The 16,788-nt window shown below is 44.2% G+C and overlaps 1 protein-coding gene across 1 annotated transcript; it reads left to right on the top strand.

The window, feature by feature from the left end:
• The first annotated feature begins 13,986 nt into the window (after window positions 1-13,986).
• On the top strand, window positions 13,987-14,752 carry LOC123105581 (non-specific lipid-transfer protein A). Its single transcript, XM_044527670.1, has 2 exons — window positions 13,987-14,420; window positions 14,542-14,752. Exons 1-2 carry the CDS (start codon window positions 14,041-14,043, stop codon window positions 14,549-14,551), a joined length of 390 nt encoding a protein of 129 aa, XP_044383605.1. The 5' UTR covers window positions 13,987-14,040; the 3' UTR covers window positions 14,552-14,752.
• The last annotated feature ends 2,036 nt before the right edge of the window (window positions 14,753-16,788 follow it).

The raw sequence follows: 16,788 nt of genomic DNA, 5'->3' as shown, positions 1-16,788 counted from the left end.
CCACTACCTATTGATGATAGCTTTCCTGATGAGCAATTAAATGTCATAAATGCTTCTCATACTGCTCCATGGTATGATGATTATGCTAATTACATTGTTGCTGAGTTTATACCACCTAGTTTCACATACCAGCAAAATAAAAAGTTCTTCTATGATTTGAGGCATTACTTTTGGGATGACCCACATCTTTATAAATAAGGAGTAGATGGTGTTATTAGACGTTGTGTACCCGAGCATGAACAGGAACAGATCCTATGCAAGTGTCACTCCGAAGCTTATGGAGGACACCATGCTGGAGATAGAACTGCACATAAGGTACTGCAATCTGGTTTTTATTGGCCTACTCTCTTCAAGGATGCCCATAAGTTTGTCTTATCTTGTGATGAATGTCAAAGAATTGGTAATATTAGTAGACGTCAAGAAATGCCTATGAATTATTTACTTGTTATTGAACCATTTGATGTTTGGGGCTTTGACTATATGGGACCCTTTCCTTCCTCTAATGGTTATACACATATTTGAGTTGATGTAGATTACGTTACTAAGTGGGTAGAAGCTATTCCAACTAGTAGTGTTGATCATAACACTTCTATTAAAATGCTTAAAGAAGTTATTTTTCCAAGATTTGGAGTCCCTAGATATTTAATGACTGATGGTGGTTCACATTTTATTCATGGTGCTTTCCGTAAAATGCTTGCTAAATATGATGTTAATCATAGAATTGCATCTCCTTATCACCCTCAGTCTAGTGGTCAAGTAGAATTGAGTAATAGAGAGCTCAAATTAATTTTGCAAAGGACTGTTAATAGTTCTAGAAAGAATTGGTCCAAGAAACTTGATGATGCATTATGGGCCTATAGAACTGCATATAAAAATCCTATGGGTATTTCTCCGTATAAAATGGTCTATGGAAAAGCATGGCACTTGCCTCTCGAACTAGAACACAAGGCTTATTGGGCTATTAAATAACTTAATTATGATTTTAAACTTGTCGGTGAGAAGAGGCTATTTGATATTAGCTCACTTGATAAATGGAGAAGCCAAGCCTATGAGAATGCCAAGTTGTTTAAAGAAAAAGTTAAAAGATGGCATGACAAAAGGATACAAAAGCGTGAGTTTAATGTAGGTGATTATGTATTGCTATACAACTCTCGTTTAAGATTTTGCAAGAAAACTTCTCTCTCAATGGGAAGGACCTTATGTTATCGAGGAGGTCCAGTGCCATAAAAATCAACAACTTCGAAGGCACAAATCCGAAGGTGGTGAACGGTCAAAGAATCAAACACTATATCTCAGGTAATCCCATAAATGTTGAAACCAATGTTATTGAAACCGTAACCCCGGAGGAATACATAAAGGACACTTTCCGGAATGTTTCAAACACCGAAAAGGAATAGGTATGTGGTACGGTAAGTAAATCGACTCCAAAACAGTTTTAAGGAAATATTTCTCTGTTTTGGAATATTTAGAAAAATAGAAAAATAAGCTGTAGTCCGGGAAGGACACGAGGGCTCCACGAGGGTGGAGGGCGCGCCCTACCCTACTGGGCGCGCCCCCCTACCTTGTGGGCACCTCGTGTGCTCTCCGGACTCCGTTTTCGTACACGACACGTATTTTGGTCAGTAAAAATTCATTATATAATCTCCCAGGGGTTTTGACACCCGTATCACGCAAAAATCTCCTGTCTTTGTTTCGAGCTGTTTTCTGTCAGGGTTGTCAAGGCCACGCACTATGTCGTCTCCCTCCTCCTCCAACCATGAGGGTAATGATGCTTGGCTAATGAAGATAGAGCTGAAGAGAGAAGAACCTATGGAGATCAACAAGGATGAAGGGATCAAGAAGGCCATGGAGGACCAAGTTCCAGCAACAGAAGACACCCTTCAACTAGATCACAATCTTCTTACCCCAACAGAAATCGAAGCTTTCAAGATGATTGAGTTGGCTCGTATACAAAATAAGTATCTGACACGTGAAAATATTTTGTTGAAGGAGCATATCATCGCACTCAAGGGCATTATCCGCAAGTTAGAAGACCTCCTACGCTCGATGTGCGACTATCCATCGCCAACAACCCCACCTTCTTCACCATCAAAGGAGACATAATCACATGGGTATGGGCACTCCACTTGGCAACTGCCAAGCTTGGGGGAGTGCCCCGGTATCGTATCACCATCACTTTATCTTTACCGTTTTTCTTAGTTCGATCCTTTTGGTAATATCTTGATCTAGTAGAATAAAAGTTCTTAGTATGATCTATTCGTGAGTTTTGCTTTATTATCCTTCTTTGTAATCGAGTCCGTGAGCTATATAATAAAGATTAGTGTTGAGTCAAGGGCTTGATTATTTTGCCATGATCCTAAAGGAATAAAAGAAAAGAGAAAGAAATAAAAAGAAACAAAGAGATCATATGAGTCTTATGGAGAGTAATGAGCTCACATAGAAAGAGTATGATGAATAAAAGTTGTTGAGAGTTGACAAACACAGTTTTGGTCATTGTTGCAATTAATAGGAAGTAATAAAGAAAGAGAGGTCTTCGCATATAGATATACTATCTTGGACATCTTTTATGATTGTGAGCACTCATTAAAATATGACATGCTAAAGAGTTGACATTGGACAAGGAAGAAAACATAATGGGTTATGTTTTCTTACATCTGAGATAAATTATATTGTCTCAGATCTTCCAACATGATGAGCTTGCCTTTCCCCCTCATGCTAGCCAAATTCATTGCACCAAGTAGAGATACTACTTGTGCTTCCAAACACCCTTAAACCAGTCTTGCCATAAGAGTCCACCATATCTACCTATGGATTGAGTAAGATCCATCAAGTAAGTTGTCATCGGTGCAAGTAATAAAAATTGCTCTCTAAATATGTATGATTGATTGGTGTGGAGGAAATAAGCTTTATACGAGCGTGTGATATGGGAGTAATAAAAGCGACAGACTGCATAATAAAGGTCCATATCACAAGTGGCAATATAAAGTGACGTTCTTTCGCATTAAGATTTTGTGCATCCAACCCATAAAAGCGCATGACAACCTCTGCTTCCCTCTGCGAAGGGCCTATCTTTTACTTTTATCTCATACATTGCATAAGAGTCATGGTGATCTTCACCCTTCCTTTTTACATTTTATCCTTTGGCAAGCATAATATGTTGGAAAGATCCTGGTATATATGGCTAATTGGATGTGAGTTTTCATGAACTATTACTGTTGACATTACCCTTGAGGTAAAACATTGGGAGGCAAAACTATAAGCCCCTATCTTTCTCTGTGTCCGATTAAAACTCCATACCCATAAGTATTGTGTGAGTGTCAGCAATTGTGAAAGATTATATGATAGTTGAGTATGTGGACTTGCTGAAAAGCTCTTATACATTGACTCTTTCCTATGTTATGATAAATTGCAATTGCTTCAATGACTGAGATTGTAGTTTGTCAGTTTTCAATGAAGTTTACGATTCATACTTGATATTGTGATTGAATTATTACTCTAGCATTAGATATTATATGACAAAGAATTATGTAAGTTGTTGTTCTAAGAATGATCATGATGCCCTCATGTCCGTATTTTATTTTTATCGACACATTCATCTCTAAACATGTGGACATATTTTTCGATTTCGGCTTTTCGCTTGAGGACAAGCGAGGTCTAAGCTTGGGGGAGTTGATACGTCCATTTTGCATCATGCTTTTATATCAATATTTATTGCATTATGGGCTGTTATTACACATTATGTCACAATACTTATGTCTATTCTCTCTCTTATTTTACAAGGTTTACATAAAGAGGGAGAATGCTGGCAGCTGGGATTCTGGGCTGGAAAAGGAGCAAATATTAGAGACCTATTCTGCACAGCTCCAAAAATCCTGAAACTTCACGGAAGATGTTTTCCAAATATATAAAAAATACTCAGTGGAAGAAACTCACCAGGGGGGCACACCCTGCCCACGAGGGTGGGGGGCGCGCCCTACCCCACTGGGCGCGCCCCCTACCTCATGGGCCCCCTGGTGGCCCTCCGGTGGCCATCTTCTGCTATATGGAGTCTTTCGATGGGAAAAAATCAATAAGCCATCTTCTCGGACGAAACTCCGCCGCCACGAGGCGGAACCCTATCTAGGGCTCCGGCGGAGCTGTTCTGCCGGGGAAACTTCCCTCCCGGAGGGGGAAATCATCGCCATCGTCATCACCAACGCTCCTCGATCGGGAGAGGGCAATCTCCATCAACATCTTCATGAGCACCATCTCATCTCAAAACCCTAGTTCATCTCTTGTATCCAATTCTTGTCTCCAAGTCCGGGATTGGTGCTAGTAGGTTGCTAGTAGTGTTAATTACTCCTTGTAGTTGATGCTAGTTGGTTTAATTGGTGGAAGATCATATGTTCAGATCCTATATGCATATTAATACCCCTCTGATTATGAACATGTTTATGCTTTGTGAGTAGTTACTTTTGTTCCTGAGGACATGGGAGAAGTCTTGCTATTAGTAGTCATGTGAATTTGGTATTTGTTCGATATTTTGATGAGATGTATGTTGTCTCTCCTCTAGTGGTGTTATGTGAACGTCGACTACATGACACTTCACCATTATTTGGGCCTAGAGGAAGGCATTGGGAAGTAATAAGTAGATGATGGTTTGCTAGAGTGACAGAAACTTAAACCCTAGTTTATGCATTGCTTCGTAAGGGGCTGATTTGGATCCATATGTTTCATGCTATGGTTAGGTTTACCTTAATACTTTTTTTTGTATTTGTGGATGCTTACAATAGAGGTTAATCATAAGTGGGATGCTTGTCCAAGTAAGGGCAGCACCCAAGCACCGGTCCACCCACAAACCAAATTATCAAAGTACCGAACGCGAATCATATGAACGTGATGAAAACTAGCTTGACGATATTCCCATGTGTCCTCGGGAGCGCTTTACATCATATAAGAGTTTGTCTAGACTTGTCCTTTGCTACAAAAGGATTGAGACACCTTGCTGCACCTTATTTACTTTTGTTACTTGTTGCTCGTTACAAATTATCTCATCACAAAACTATCTGTTACCACTTATTTCAGTACTTGCAGAGAATACCTTGCTGGAAACCGCTTATCATTTCCTTCTGCTCCTCGTTGGGTTTGACACTCTTACTTATCGAAAGGACTACGATAGATCCCCTATACTTGTGGGTCATCACTACATCATACATATACAGGCTACTCACCTTCAGAGGGATTTCTTCTGTTATTAGTCCTTGGATCTGGGACCCTGTCATCCCTTTGAAGCACCACATCTTCCTATGGCTGGCTTTTCGAGGGCGACTAAACTCACGTGACAACATGGTCAACAAGCACTAGACGTCCATTACCGCGCACCAGGATTGTGATATTTGCCCTGCTTGTGAATCTATTGATCATGTTGTCCTCCGTTGTTCTCTAGCTTCGATACTATGGGACTCGTTGCACATTGACAAATCTTACCAACTGTTCCACAGATCAGCTTCATGCAAGAGGCGTTGCATGCCTGGCCTCCCTCTAGTAGATTTTTGTTGATGTTTGCTGCGGCTGTTGTCACACTCTGGCACGTAGGAATGATTGTGTTTTCAACAACAAGCAATGGTCTCCTATCTACATCAAACTATATGTTGTGCAGTTGCTAACTTTGTGGAAAAATAGAGCACAAAAAATAGTTGATCAAGATGCTCTGGCAGCTTGGATACAATGGTTGTCCCCTGCTTATGCTAGCCTGCTACCTTTGCCTCCCTGATGCCTTCCTCTTTCTTTTTTTCTCTCTACTTACTTTCTCATTCAAATCTGGCCGCTTATAGTCAGGGCACCAAGGTGCTGAATATGAGCCTCATGTACTTGACCTTTTGGTCCTCAGGCTTGCGCCTGTTTTGAAATATATAAGGTAGAACCCCATCTACCTTTCATTTCAAAAAAAAGTTTCTACAACTCTATAAACTTTGACTACAATTTTTTTGGCCGTACATGAACACATCAGAACCAATTTTACAAATTTAGTCATAGGCATGTACAAGATATTTATGGTGTAGTAATTTGCCGGTCTACTATAAAAGAATGTATATGTATCCTCAATGTTGAATATATGGCTCTCAGGGTCGATTGTATAATAAGAAAGTCCTTAGTCGACCGAGAATCAACAAAAACATTTTAATATTCATAACATTGTCGATTTGTTTTCTTTAGAAACACATTGTCATTTGTATGCCACTGGATCTTGTATTGAGAGCATGTGGGCCGTGAGTTTCTAAAATTTGAAGATCCCACATTCTGCCGCTTCCTAGGTCGGTGACAATCACAATAGTGGTATCAGTGAAAAAAGAAGAGTGGTACATAGCAAAATAGTTCAGATGGTTAGATTATTTGTAGTGGAACCTTTAAGTTCTACATCTGTTTGTAGGTGTTCGTATTTTCTTGGATTTATTCAAAGTTTTCTGACAATGTATGTCCATAGTAATGAGTGTATGCGCGTGTATTTGAGCATTTTATCATTCGGTTGTGTTTCTAGAGAAAAGAAAGGTGGCATGCATCTATGTTCTAAAAACACATATGAATCTTTTGGGGTTTTTCATTTTGTTCTATTTGAAAGGTAGACGGTCATTTTATAGTAAAATTTATGTAGCCTAGCAGTTGCACTTTCTAAAAACTAATTTTGCAGTTGCTCAGTCTACAATTTTTCTAGTGATACGTTTAAAAATATTCAATTGGGTAGTTAGTCATTAAATCACAAATTTAATTATGTTCATCAATCGCGGATTTAGATTAGAAATGTGCAATTGGGTAGTTTGCACAGGTTATGTTGAAATTAACCATAAGTTTTTTCTTGAACTTTTTTATTGATGTCGAAGGAATATTAATGATATTTCTAGTATTCCATTGTTTTCATGTTTACTATGCACTTTTGGAATCTATATTTTTTAAATAGAAATAGTGCAGGTGGATTGCCATATAAGTTTCATCATGGTTGACGATTTAAGATTTAAACTTTTTCAAAATATGTCCAAGATCAGGCGAATGTCAGAACTCAGCAACAATCTTTTTCTTACCCTGCACAAGTTAAAGATCTTTGGATACCGGGTCAAAAGAACTGGAATGCAAACTTGATTAATTCTCTTTTCACTCCTGAATTGGCTAATACCATTCTACAAACTCCTATTATTAAGGCAAATGGTAAGGATATGTTGGTTTGGAAACTAACTCCTGCAGGTGAATTCTCATCCAAAAGTGCTTACAAGCACTGTTTCAACAATCTTCAGCTTCCACCAAGGCAAAGGCCCAAAATTGTCCCTATGCAGGTCATTTCCCTTCTTAATCAGGTGTGGGAGGATAAGCAAATGGCACCAAGAGTTCAGACATTTGCTTGGAGGCTTCTTAGGAAAGCACTTCCTATAGGTAAGAGGGCAGGTAGGTACTCCAAACATATCAATGAAAACTGCTCTAGATGTGGACTATTAGAAGATGAAATGCATATGTTGTTTCTCTGCCCTTTTTCTAAAGTTGCATGGTTTTGCTATCCCTGGTTTATTAAAACGGAATCTCTGGCTGAAAATTATCATTCTATTCCTGATATGATTCGTGCTTTGATTACATCTCAACATCCCAAAATAAACTTGACTACTCTCTATACTTTTCTATGGTGTCTTTGGAAAACTCGGAATGACTATCTATTTTGCAGCAAATTATGCAAGCCTTCCCAGGTGTATGCTTCAGCAAATGCAATAATTGAAGCAACCAATTTAGAAGATAAGAACTTCGCTCAGCAACAAGAAAGTGATAAAGCTCAGGAGCAGTTGCAGTCTTCTTCAACAACCACGCATACACATGACTGTAATAACCTTATAGGGAATGTCATCTTTTGCGACGCAGCCTGGGAGAGACGCACAGATTCAGAGCTGGGCCATGCTGGCTTAGGAGTAATCATCACCATGCAAGACAATCGGCACCTCCAACGACTACACGTCTCTGCGCTTTCGCCTCCAGTTTCATCACCCCTCCAGGCTGAGACTTATGGGCTGCTACTAGCTACTAAGTTAGCAGATCTTCTGCAGGTTCAGAACCCTCACTTTTGCACCGACTGCTCAGTGTTAGTTTCGGCGGCAAGGTCATCAACGGTATTTGCTGCTCCAGGATGTTGGGAGAACAGACCTCTCCTTGCAGAGATCCAAGCCTCTCCCTCTTTTAGTCGTAACAAGATCACTCACATCAACAGAAGCAACAATGTAAAAGCTGATCATCAAGCTCGATTAGCTTTGCGGATTCAGTCAAGGTCCTTAGCTCTTCGTTGCTTATGTACACAAGCAGATCAAGGGCAATGTCCCGGAAAGGACATAGTTTCTGGTTCTAGCATGAGTCCCTTCATGCTTCTTTCTGTAAAATGCACCTGATCATCAATAAATTTTGCAGCAAGCACCTGAAACATCTCATCTTCTTCTCCATTCGTTCTGTCTAGTGACCATTTATAAATCTGCAGTTCTGTCCAAAAACCACTTAATCTGCACAGTGATGATGCTCCATATCTTGTTAGCTTTATAATAAAAATCTTTGCACATATCTACTTCATGAAATCCATGTATATTTCGGTACATTAGTGGCTTGTACTACGTACACCACTAATTACGCAAGGAAGTTGAATATGTTTGTCACTACAAAGTGTGTCAATATGTACCACAGATATGTGAGTACATACAGAAAATTAAGCCACCCCTGTATATCGAACTGCGGGTACTGAAAATTTTAGTGAATTATCGTAAACTTCAAGACCCTAAGATTATCCAACCGTCCTCAACCTTCCAACTTAGTTCTGCAGAGTACTACTTAACAGTGAAACAAAATTTCCAAGTTAGAGTACGAAACCACCAAGAACAGGAGCAATACACCATCAAATCGAAGTTACTAAATGCATCATGCACACACAAGCAGATTTGACACGAACAAGTGCAGGAAAATATAACAGTACAGATAAATTAAACTGGGATGCAACACAAATAGCAAACAAAGTTAACATCTATTTGCCGCTGACGAGGGGGAGGAGGACACGAGGTGATCCTGGTGCGTGAGAGAGAGAGACAAAGAGAGAGAGAGGAGGCGACGAACCGACAGCTACCGAAGATTCAGATGAGAGGTTGCGAGCCTGTACGAGCACACTGCAGGGTGGAGCATAGTAGCCGACGATATCTGATTTGGTCTGCCTCAAACCGCGCCGCCGGCGACATGACAGTCAGGAGCCATCGGAGATTTTCTGACTTCACCTAGCTTGAGGATGGATTTGGGCCGCCGCCGCCAGCCTTGGGGCTGCCGCTCTGTATGCGATTGGGATTGAACGACGAAGCCATTGAGACCAAATTTGCTTGCAGCGAAGGACCTTTTTGCAAACTATGCAGACAGATTGCTCCACCTAAATCTGGGCCATCAGTCTCCCATCGGGTGGTCGAGATCTATTTTTTCTATTTTTCTACCACAAACATGTTTTCTATTGTAGTTGCTCCCGCTTGCGTGTGCTCTGCTCAGTGCCCCATGTTCTGCTCTCAGCGCGGATTGGGCCATGGCAGGTCCGTGCTAGTGGGCCTGGGAACTTGATTCGGTCCTGTTGGGTCGGCAGGAAACTAAACTAAAACGCTGCTTCATCAATGGCTTCTTTACTGTCTGACCTCAGCACCTGTCGGTACCATCTCTTGGATTAACATCCGGTCATCTCATCTCAACCTCACTTCATATAGTGACTGCAAATTTTAGTTACATTTTAGAAAAAATTGCATACCTTGGATGCTGCAATTTTAGGTTACCTCGCGTGTAACACTCTCACGACGAACCAATAACCAATAGATCCTAATACATCCTAATGATGCCTTTTATAATGATTTGTTTGGCCCAACTCCTGGGAAATTGAACTTTTTATGATATGCAAGAACAAGAATATAACAGTGGAATTTTCACACCAAACAATAGTTTCCTAAGAAGAAATAAGTTAGTGGAATTTGTATTACCACTAGAGAAAAAGATAATGAAATAGAAGCTAAAAATCAGAATAGTGAAGTTTTTCTTAGAAAGAGTGAATTAGTGGCTTTGGTATTACCATTTAAGAACAAATAAAATCAAAACATAATAACAAAGTTTTCTAAGAAAAAATGAAACAAAAACTAAAACAAATCAAGATTATGAATTTTGTCTAAGAAAGAATGAATTAGTGAATTTGGTATTACCCTTTAAGATGATAGAAAATGAAATATAAACTAAAAAATCATAGCAATGAAGTTTTCTAAGAAAGAATGAATTAATGGCATTGATATTACCCTTTTAAGAATAGGGAGAAGAATAAAACAAATAATGACAAAATTTACACATAATTTTCATAGAAACTGTGCTTTCTAATACTCCCTCCGTTCCAAATTACTTATCGCATAAATGGATGTATCTAGAACTAAAATACATCTAGATACATCCATACCTGAGACAAGTAATTCGGAACGGAGGGAGTAATATGCAAGAATAAACATATAATAGTGAAATTTCACAATAAAATGATTCCTAAGAATAAATGAATTAGTGACATACCATTAAAGAAGAGATAAAATGAAATAAAAACTTTAAAAATCAAAATAATTAAGTTTTCTATGGAATAAAAATTAGCGGCATTGGTATTATCCTTTAAGAATAAATAAAATAAATAAAAAAATGAAAAAAATTTCAAAAATGTGCTTTTAAAAAATATGCAATAAGAAGCATGTAATCGTGAAATTTTCTGGAATACAATTGCTAAGAAGGAAGGAATTAGTGGCATTGGTTTTACCCTTGAATAAAAAGAGAAAATAAAATAATAACTATTTTTTCAAAATAAGGAACACCGAATTAGTAGCAATAGTTTTACCATTGCACACAACCTCGCTCTAAAATTGAACCTTTTGCATATGCAAACAATATGCACATAACGGTGTTTTCACATATATTGCATAGTATTTATGTGTATATATTTACACTCACCCAACATCCCAAAAATACCCACAAAAAAACCAACTAAGAAAGAAAAATAAAAAATAAAATCAAAAACAGATAAAAACAGAAAAAAAAACAGAAAATGATCAAAGGGAGAGAGAGGAGGATTGGATCGCGCGGTTAATTAGCTTTGGCCCAGTAGCAAATGGACTGACCCAAATTTGGGATTAATTAGCCCACCGCAACAAATAACTTAGGCCAGAAAAAAAAACACAACATGAATCTAAGAGTAAAATCAACGGCAAAAAAATCTGATTGACCCAAATTCAAAATTCAGGTTTGTTTTGGTGCCATGGTCACATTGGCCAGCGGTGACTCGGGAGATGACGGCGAGGGACGCGAACGGCGATGGTGACGGCGAGGTTGCAAGCACACCATCAACGGTGAGGAGCGTGCGACCATGTATGAGAGCAGACCGTGGCACTTGCTGTCTCTCAACTCACTGTGTGCAGTTGCGTGTTTTGGGCAAAAAGACGATGCTAGGGGAATGACACGAAGCAAAAGACTTTGATCTGATGGTTGGAGGGCATTGCACAGGATGTCCGGGGTGTGACCGGCCGAAATTTGGGCCAGTCGGCCAGCGCCCCCAAAATTCATTGCCCGTATGCCCGTATAAATCGTAACGGGATAAGGAGCTAATAAACGGCAATGAAAAGGCAAGTGTATGTATGACAGAGAAGAGCTACACGAGGTACGCTCAAGAGCATGAGAAGCGGGAGCAATTCATTTGGAGAGACCCTTTTGGGATCCACCATGAAAATTTAGAACAAAAGTTTTTTTTCCGAGGTTTACAGTGTTGTAATCAAACTGGTCCTAGGACCCTCGTCTCACCCTCTGTATTTTCTCCATTGCTTTCTGCATATCAATGAAATGCCAGTATGACGCTGGATCTTTCAAAAAAAAAAGCATGAGAAGCGCGGAAAAGTGACGCGAGCAGGTGAACAAAGATCGTTCTGAAGGCGCCCCTGGCAGCTGATCAATTAAGCCAAGGCGGGCGTTGCAGTTTTTTTTTTTTTGAGAATCTCGCAAAGCTTTATTACTGAATAAGAATGTTCATGGGTACAAAGACAAGGTCGCCGGGCTGGCCGAGCCAGGTGTGACGGCCAAACCCTAAAGATAAAGCATACTTTGCGAGATTATGGGCCTTCGTGTTGGAGGTCCTATACTCGTGACTAAAGGAACATGAAATAAAGGTTGCTGCTCTAGCCTTGATCTCCTGGACAATAGCACCAAAATTTGCTAGGCTTCCTTCCCTGATCGCATCAATCGCCACCTTGCAATCCGAGGCCACCATAATTTGGTTGAGATAGAGATCCTCTGAGAGTGCTAACGCCTCCTGAATAGCTAGTGTTTCGAGCACCTGAGGGTCACGAAGGCCCCTCAAGGTGAGTGACGAAGCTCCCATAAATAGCCCCCTGCATCCCTGCAGATTACTCCAACTGCACCAAAAGTGCCCGAGCGAGACACAACTGCGTCCACATTGAACTTGAGGTGGTCAGTAGGTGGCGGCACCCACGTCGCCGGCCGTGGTATCGCTGTCACCTGTGTTCTCTCCTTCTTCAAGAATTCTATATATGATAAGTAAGATTTGATGTAATTGTCCGTGGCAAAAGGGGTCTGAAAGATCTTTTCGTGTATGGCCTTCCGTCTTGAACTTCATATAGCCCATAAGGTGACGATCATCAAAGTAAACTGCTCTGTTGGAAGTGACTCGCTCATGGCAAAAAGCCATAGTCTTGTGTCTGGCTCCGTTGTTGCTAACATATGCTCGACCAACTCGCCATCAGACAGAGCCCAAACACAGGGGGATGCACTACAGTCTAGCAAGGAATGGTGCCAGCTGTCCTGCCCTCCACAAAGTGGGCAAACACTCGAAGTTGCCATGTGCCGATGGTTTAGAACGTCACCCATCGGGAGCGAGTGTTGCGCCAATCGCCATGTGAAAAATCTCAGCTTCGGTGGTACTGCCACCTTCGAGAGGGAGTTCCACCCCCTCATCTCAGCTTCGGAGTTTGAAGGATCCTCCCATTCTACTAGCCATGCCTCGCGCCCGATCTTGATTCTGACAATCATCCTGTAGGTTGACCGTATGGAGAAGCGTCCCTTGGGATCATCATTCCATGCCCAAAAATCTTCCACCTGCCGAGTGCATAATGGAATCTGTAAGATAGTCTCAGCATCAAGTGGTATGAAAACCTGTCTGACCGGGTCCTCCCGCCATTCAGCCGCAGTGTGATCAATCAACTCTGAAACCATCTGTGGTGGATCATCCAACAGAGACGTAATCGGCCGCATCAGTCCATTCCAAGGAATCCAACTTTGGTTCCATATGTGCGTGGACGCTCCATCCCCAATTCTTCTGATCGCCCCTTGGGTGATAACATCCCTCCCATCAAGTATAGAACGCCAGATCTGTGAAGGATGAGGGCCTAATTGAGCGTCTAGGACAGAGCCTTGTGAAAAATAAACTGCTTTAAGAATTTGTGCACTCAAAGAAGCGGAATCATTCAATAGTCTCCACACTTGTCTGGACAGAAGTGCCAAGTTGAAGATCTTAATGTCCTGGAATCCCAATCCTCTCAAACTTTTTGATCGAGTCATCAAATCCCACGCTATCCAACATGATTTTCTCTTGCCCCTCTTGCTTCCCCACCAAAACTGACGGATAAGAGAAGTGATGCTATCACAAAGGCCTCTCGGAAGCCTGAAACAAGATATCGAAAAAACTGGTATGGCTTGGGCCACGGACTTTATTAGAACCTCCTTTCCGGGCGTTGCAGTTGCACCGGCACAGTGCGGCGCTCATTGAGTAGGCCGGCGCCGGCGAGCGCCTTCTACTCGAACAGGGTCTCCGGTTTAATAAGCCTCCGGGGAGCGGTTACGATAAGAGCACCCAAAGCGGCAACGAGGACGCGGCGAGCGGCATGGCGCATTCAGGTGCTCCACCAACCTTTCTGACCTCCTCCCCCTATAAATATGTGTAGAGCGCCCGCCCCGCTCCAGCCCACGCATCGTTCGTTGGAGAGCGTAGAGGACATCAGGATGGCGCCTATCACTCGTAGGGCCAATGCCATCCTCGTCGTGGGGATGCTCCTCGCGGCTGCCATGGCAGCTGTGGCGACCGACGTGGCGGAGCCTGAGGCGGCGGCCGAGGTGTCGTGCGGGGACGCGGTGAGCGCGCTGATCCCGTGCGGGTCGTTCCTGGTGGGCGCCGTCGCCGGGGCGCCGAGCGAGAGCTGCTGCCGCGGCGCGCAGGGGCTGCGGAGGATGGCGGGCACGCCGGGCGCACGGCGCGCGCTCTGCAGGTGCCTGGAGCAGTCCGGCCCGTCCTTCGGCGTGCTCCCGGACCGCGCCCGGCAGCTACCCGCGCTCTGCAAGCTCGGCATCTCCATCCCCGTGAGCCCCCACACCGACTGCGACAAGTAAGCCCTCACACACCACTTGCGGAGCACACCAGGGATTTTGCATGCACTGAACAATGCCAGCTCGTCAACCTCGTTGATTCTCATGGCGCATTTGCATGCATGCATGGCACTATCGCAGGATACAGTGAGCGGCCGGCGGGCGAGCTGATGATGGCCCGACGCGTGCATGCGCGTGGCGTGAAGTGATGGCACGAAGCGTTCGATGGAGGAGTTCATGGATGAATAAATAGTACTGTAGCTACTACTAAATGTATTTCGCCTGCCCTGCTACTACTGTAGTCATGGTTGTATAATAATGGTGTCAGTATCTATCTTTCGCATTCGTACCACTTAACTGGTTTGCAAGCACTATCCACGTATCTCTCCTTTAAACCCGCACCCAAGGAATTACCACAACTCGCACAAGAATTTTGCTCCCCCAAACAGTTCATCCAGGCGACACATCACATTCCTATTTGTGTCGTGGAGGCTGAGAGAAGGGGGCCTGTACATGTGCATGAGCGCACACGCCGACCGGTTCGTCTCTGGGTCTCCCTTGGGTGATCGAACGGCTGCGCGCAGGGTGATCATGCGGTTGGCGAGGCGACCGACCCAGGCACGTGATCGATTGGCCGACGCCCAGGCCCAGAGTCGTCCTTGCCGTTTGCGTTACCGGCAGCCGAACCAAACACTTAGTGTTCCATATAGAGTCAATTACACCGATGGTGTTAGAACTTGGCGTAAACGATCACTTTAGTGCTAGAACTTGTGGCATACAGTGAACTGGTGTAATAACTTGGCTTAAACGTGCAAATACGGTGCAAATCACGTTCAGATATAACATCGACGCTGACTTGGCGCGCCAGGATGCCATGGAGCCCACCGTCAGAGACTAGAAGGCTGAGAGGAGCGCGTGTGGCCTATTTTTTGCGAAAACCCCCTTGATTTCACAAAAAAGCCCATGTCTACGTGTCTGTTCTTTTTATTTTTTTCGCATCTATGACACATGGGTTCCACCTGCAGTACAGAAAAATTAAACTGAAAAATGGCCGCCACGTCTCGAACACATGGCCTACAACAAGATGAATGTGGTCATGGCCACTACACAGCTCGTGTTCCGCTTCCTTAGAGCATCTCTAGCCGCGCCCCCAACAAGGTCTTTCAGGCGATTTTTTGTCCGCTAGTGCTGAAAAATCAGCCCAGTCGCGTCAAAGGTCCTTTTTTCGTCGGCTTGGGTCGAAATTGATGCCGACGGACTCAGGCCGGACCCGTCGCGCTAGGGGGCGCTTGGGTGCGCCGGCCGAACCGTTTTTGGCGCGAAAATCAGCGGGCCCTCCTTGGCAGCGACTCGGCGCTTCTCGTCGCTTCGTCGTCCTCATCGCCTCGGTTCCCGCGGCGGAATCAATGCCAAAGTTGCCGCGCGCTGCCGCGCCGGTCAGCCTCCTGCATTGGTGCCTCTCTGCCGCAGGCGGCGAGGGAAGGGCCGAGGTACGTTCCTGACAGCCCACTGTGAGAGCAGTACTTCCGTCGCCGCCACACCGAGCAGCTCGAGGCCACCAACGGCGTCATGCCCTCCGGAAGGCTCAACTCCGACGGTCGCCGCCGATGGTGGGGCGTGCCTGGCCGCACGCTGGAGGCCGTCCTCGAGTACGTCGAGGACGGCAACACGCCCAGGCTAGAGTACCCCGCTCCCCCCTCCTTCTCCCGCCGGCGTGGGAGCTCGTGGACGCCGAGACGCATGGACCCGGCGTCCTCCTCCTCGTCTGACCGCTCGTTCGACTCTCCCTCCCTCCTCCCCATCAAGCCGGAGCACCAGGACGCGCCGATCAGCCAGCGCACCCGCAGCTCCGGCGTCCGCATCGCCGACTCCTCCCCCACCTCTGCCCGGTTGGTCAGGCCAAAGGTGGTCGGCCTCCCCGCGGAGTACGAGGCCATAGTCCGGCTCGGCTTCTCCGACGAGGAGGCCCTAAAGTGGGTGCGGGACGACTACCTCCGCGACGAGATGGTCCGGCAGCGCCGAGCCCTGGAGGAGATAGTCGCCCGCCAGCGTGGGCTCGAGGACGAGAACGACGTGGTGATCCTCGACAGCGACGAGGACGAGGACGCCCCCGGACCGTCCAACCCACCGTGCGTCGGCGACCCTGGGCAGGGGAGCAGCAGGGACTGCGGCCGCGGAGGAGGCGACGATGACGGCGGCGACGACTACATGAAGGTCTACAGGCTCCTCGGCATGTAGATCTTCGCGGGCGGCAGGCGGCGAGGAACAGCAAGGGCGACGGCGGGTCTAGTAGTGTTTTTTTTCTTCTTTTATAAAATATTTTAAATATGTTATGAACTTGCCGAAGTTTGGTTGAATTTGCGCCTTGTTTGTACCGAATTTTGTTTT

This window comes from Triticum aestivum, chromosome 5A, assembly GCF_018294505.1.
Source record: "Triticum aestivum cultivar Chinese Spring chromosome 5A, IWGSC CS RefSeq v2.1, whole genome shotgun sequence".
In the NCBI taxonomy this organism is placed as follows: Eukaryota; Viridiplantae; Streptophyta; class Magnoliopsida; order Poales; family Poaceae; genus Triticum; species Triticum aestivum.
This window is presented reverse-complemented; position numbering and strand designations above follow the sequence as displayed.

Excerpts from the sequence above, each read along its gene's own strand:
- LOC123105581 (XM_044527670.1), top strand. The coding sequence starts at position 14,041 with ATGGCGCCTATCACTCGTAGGGCCAATGCCATCCTCGTCGTGGGGATG.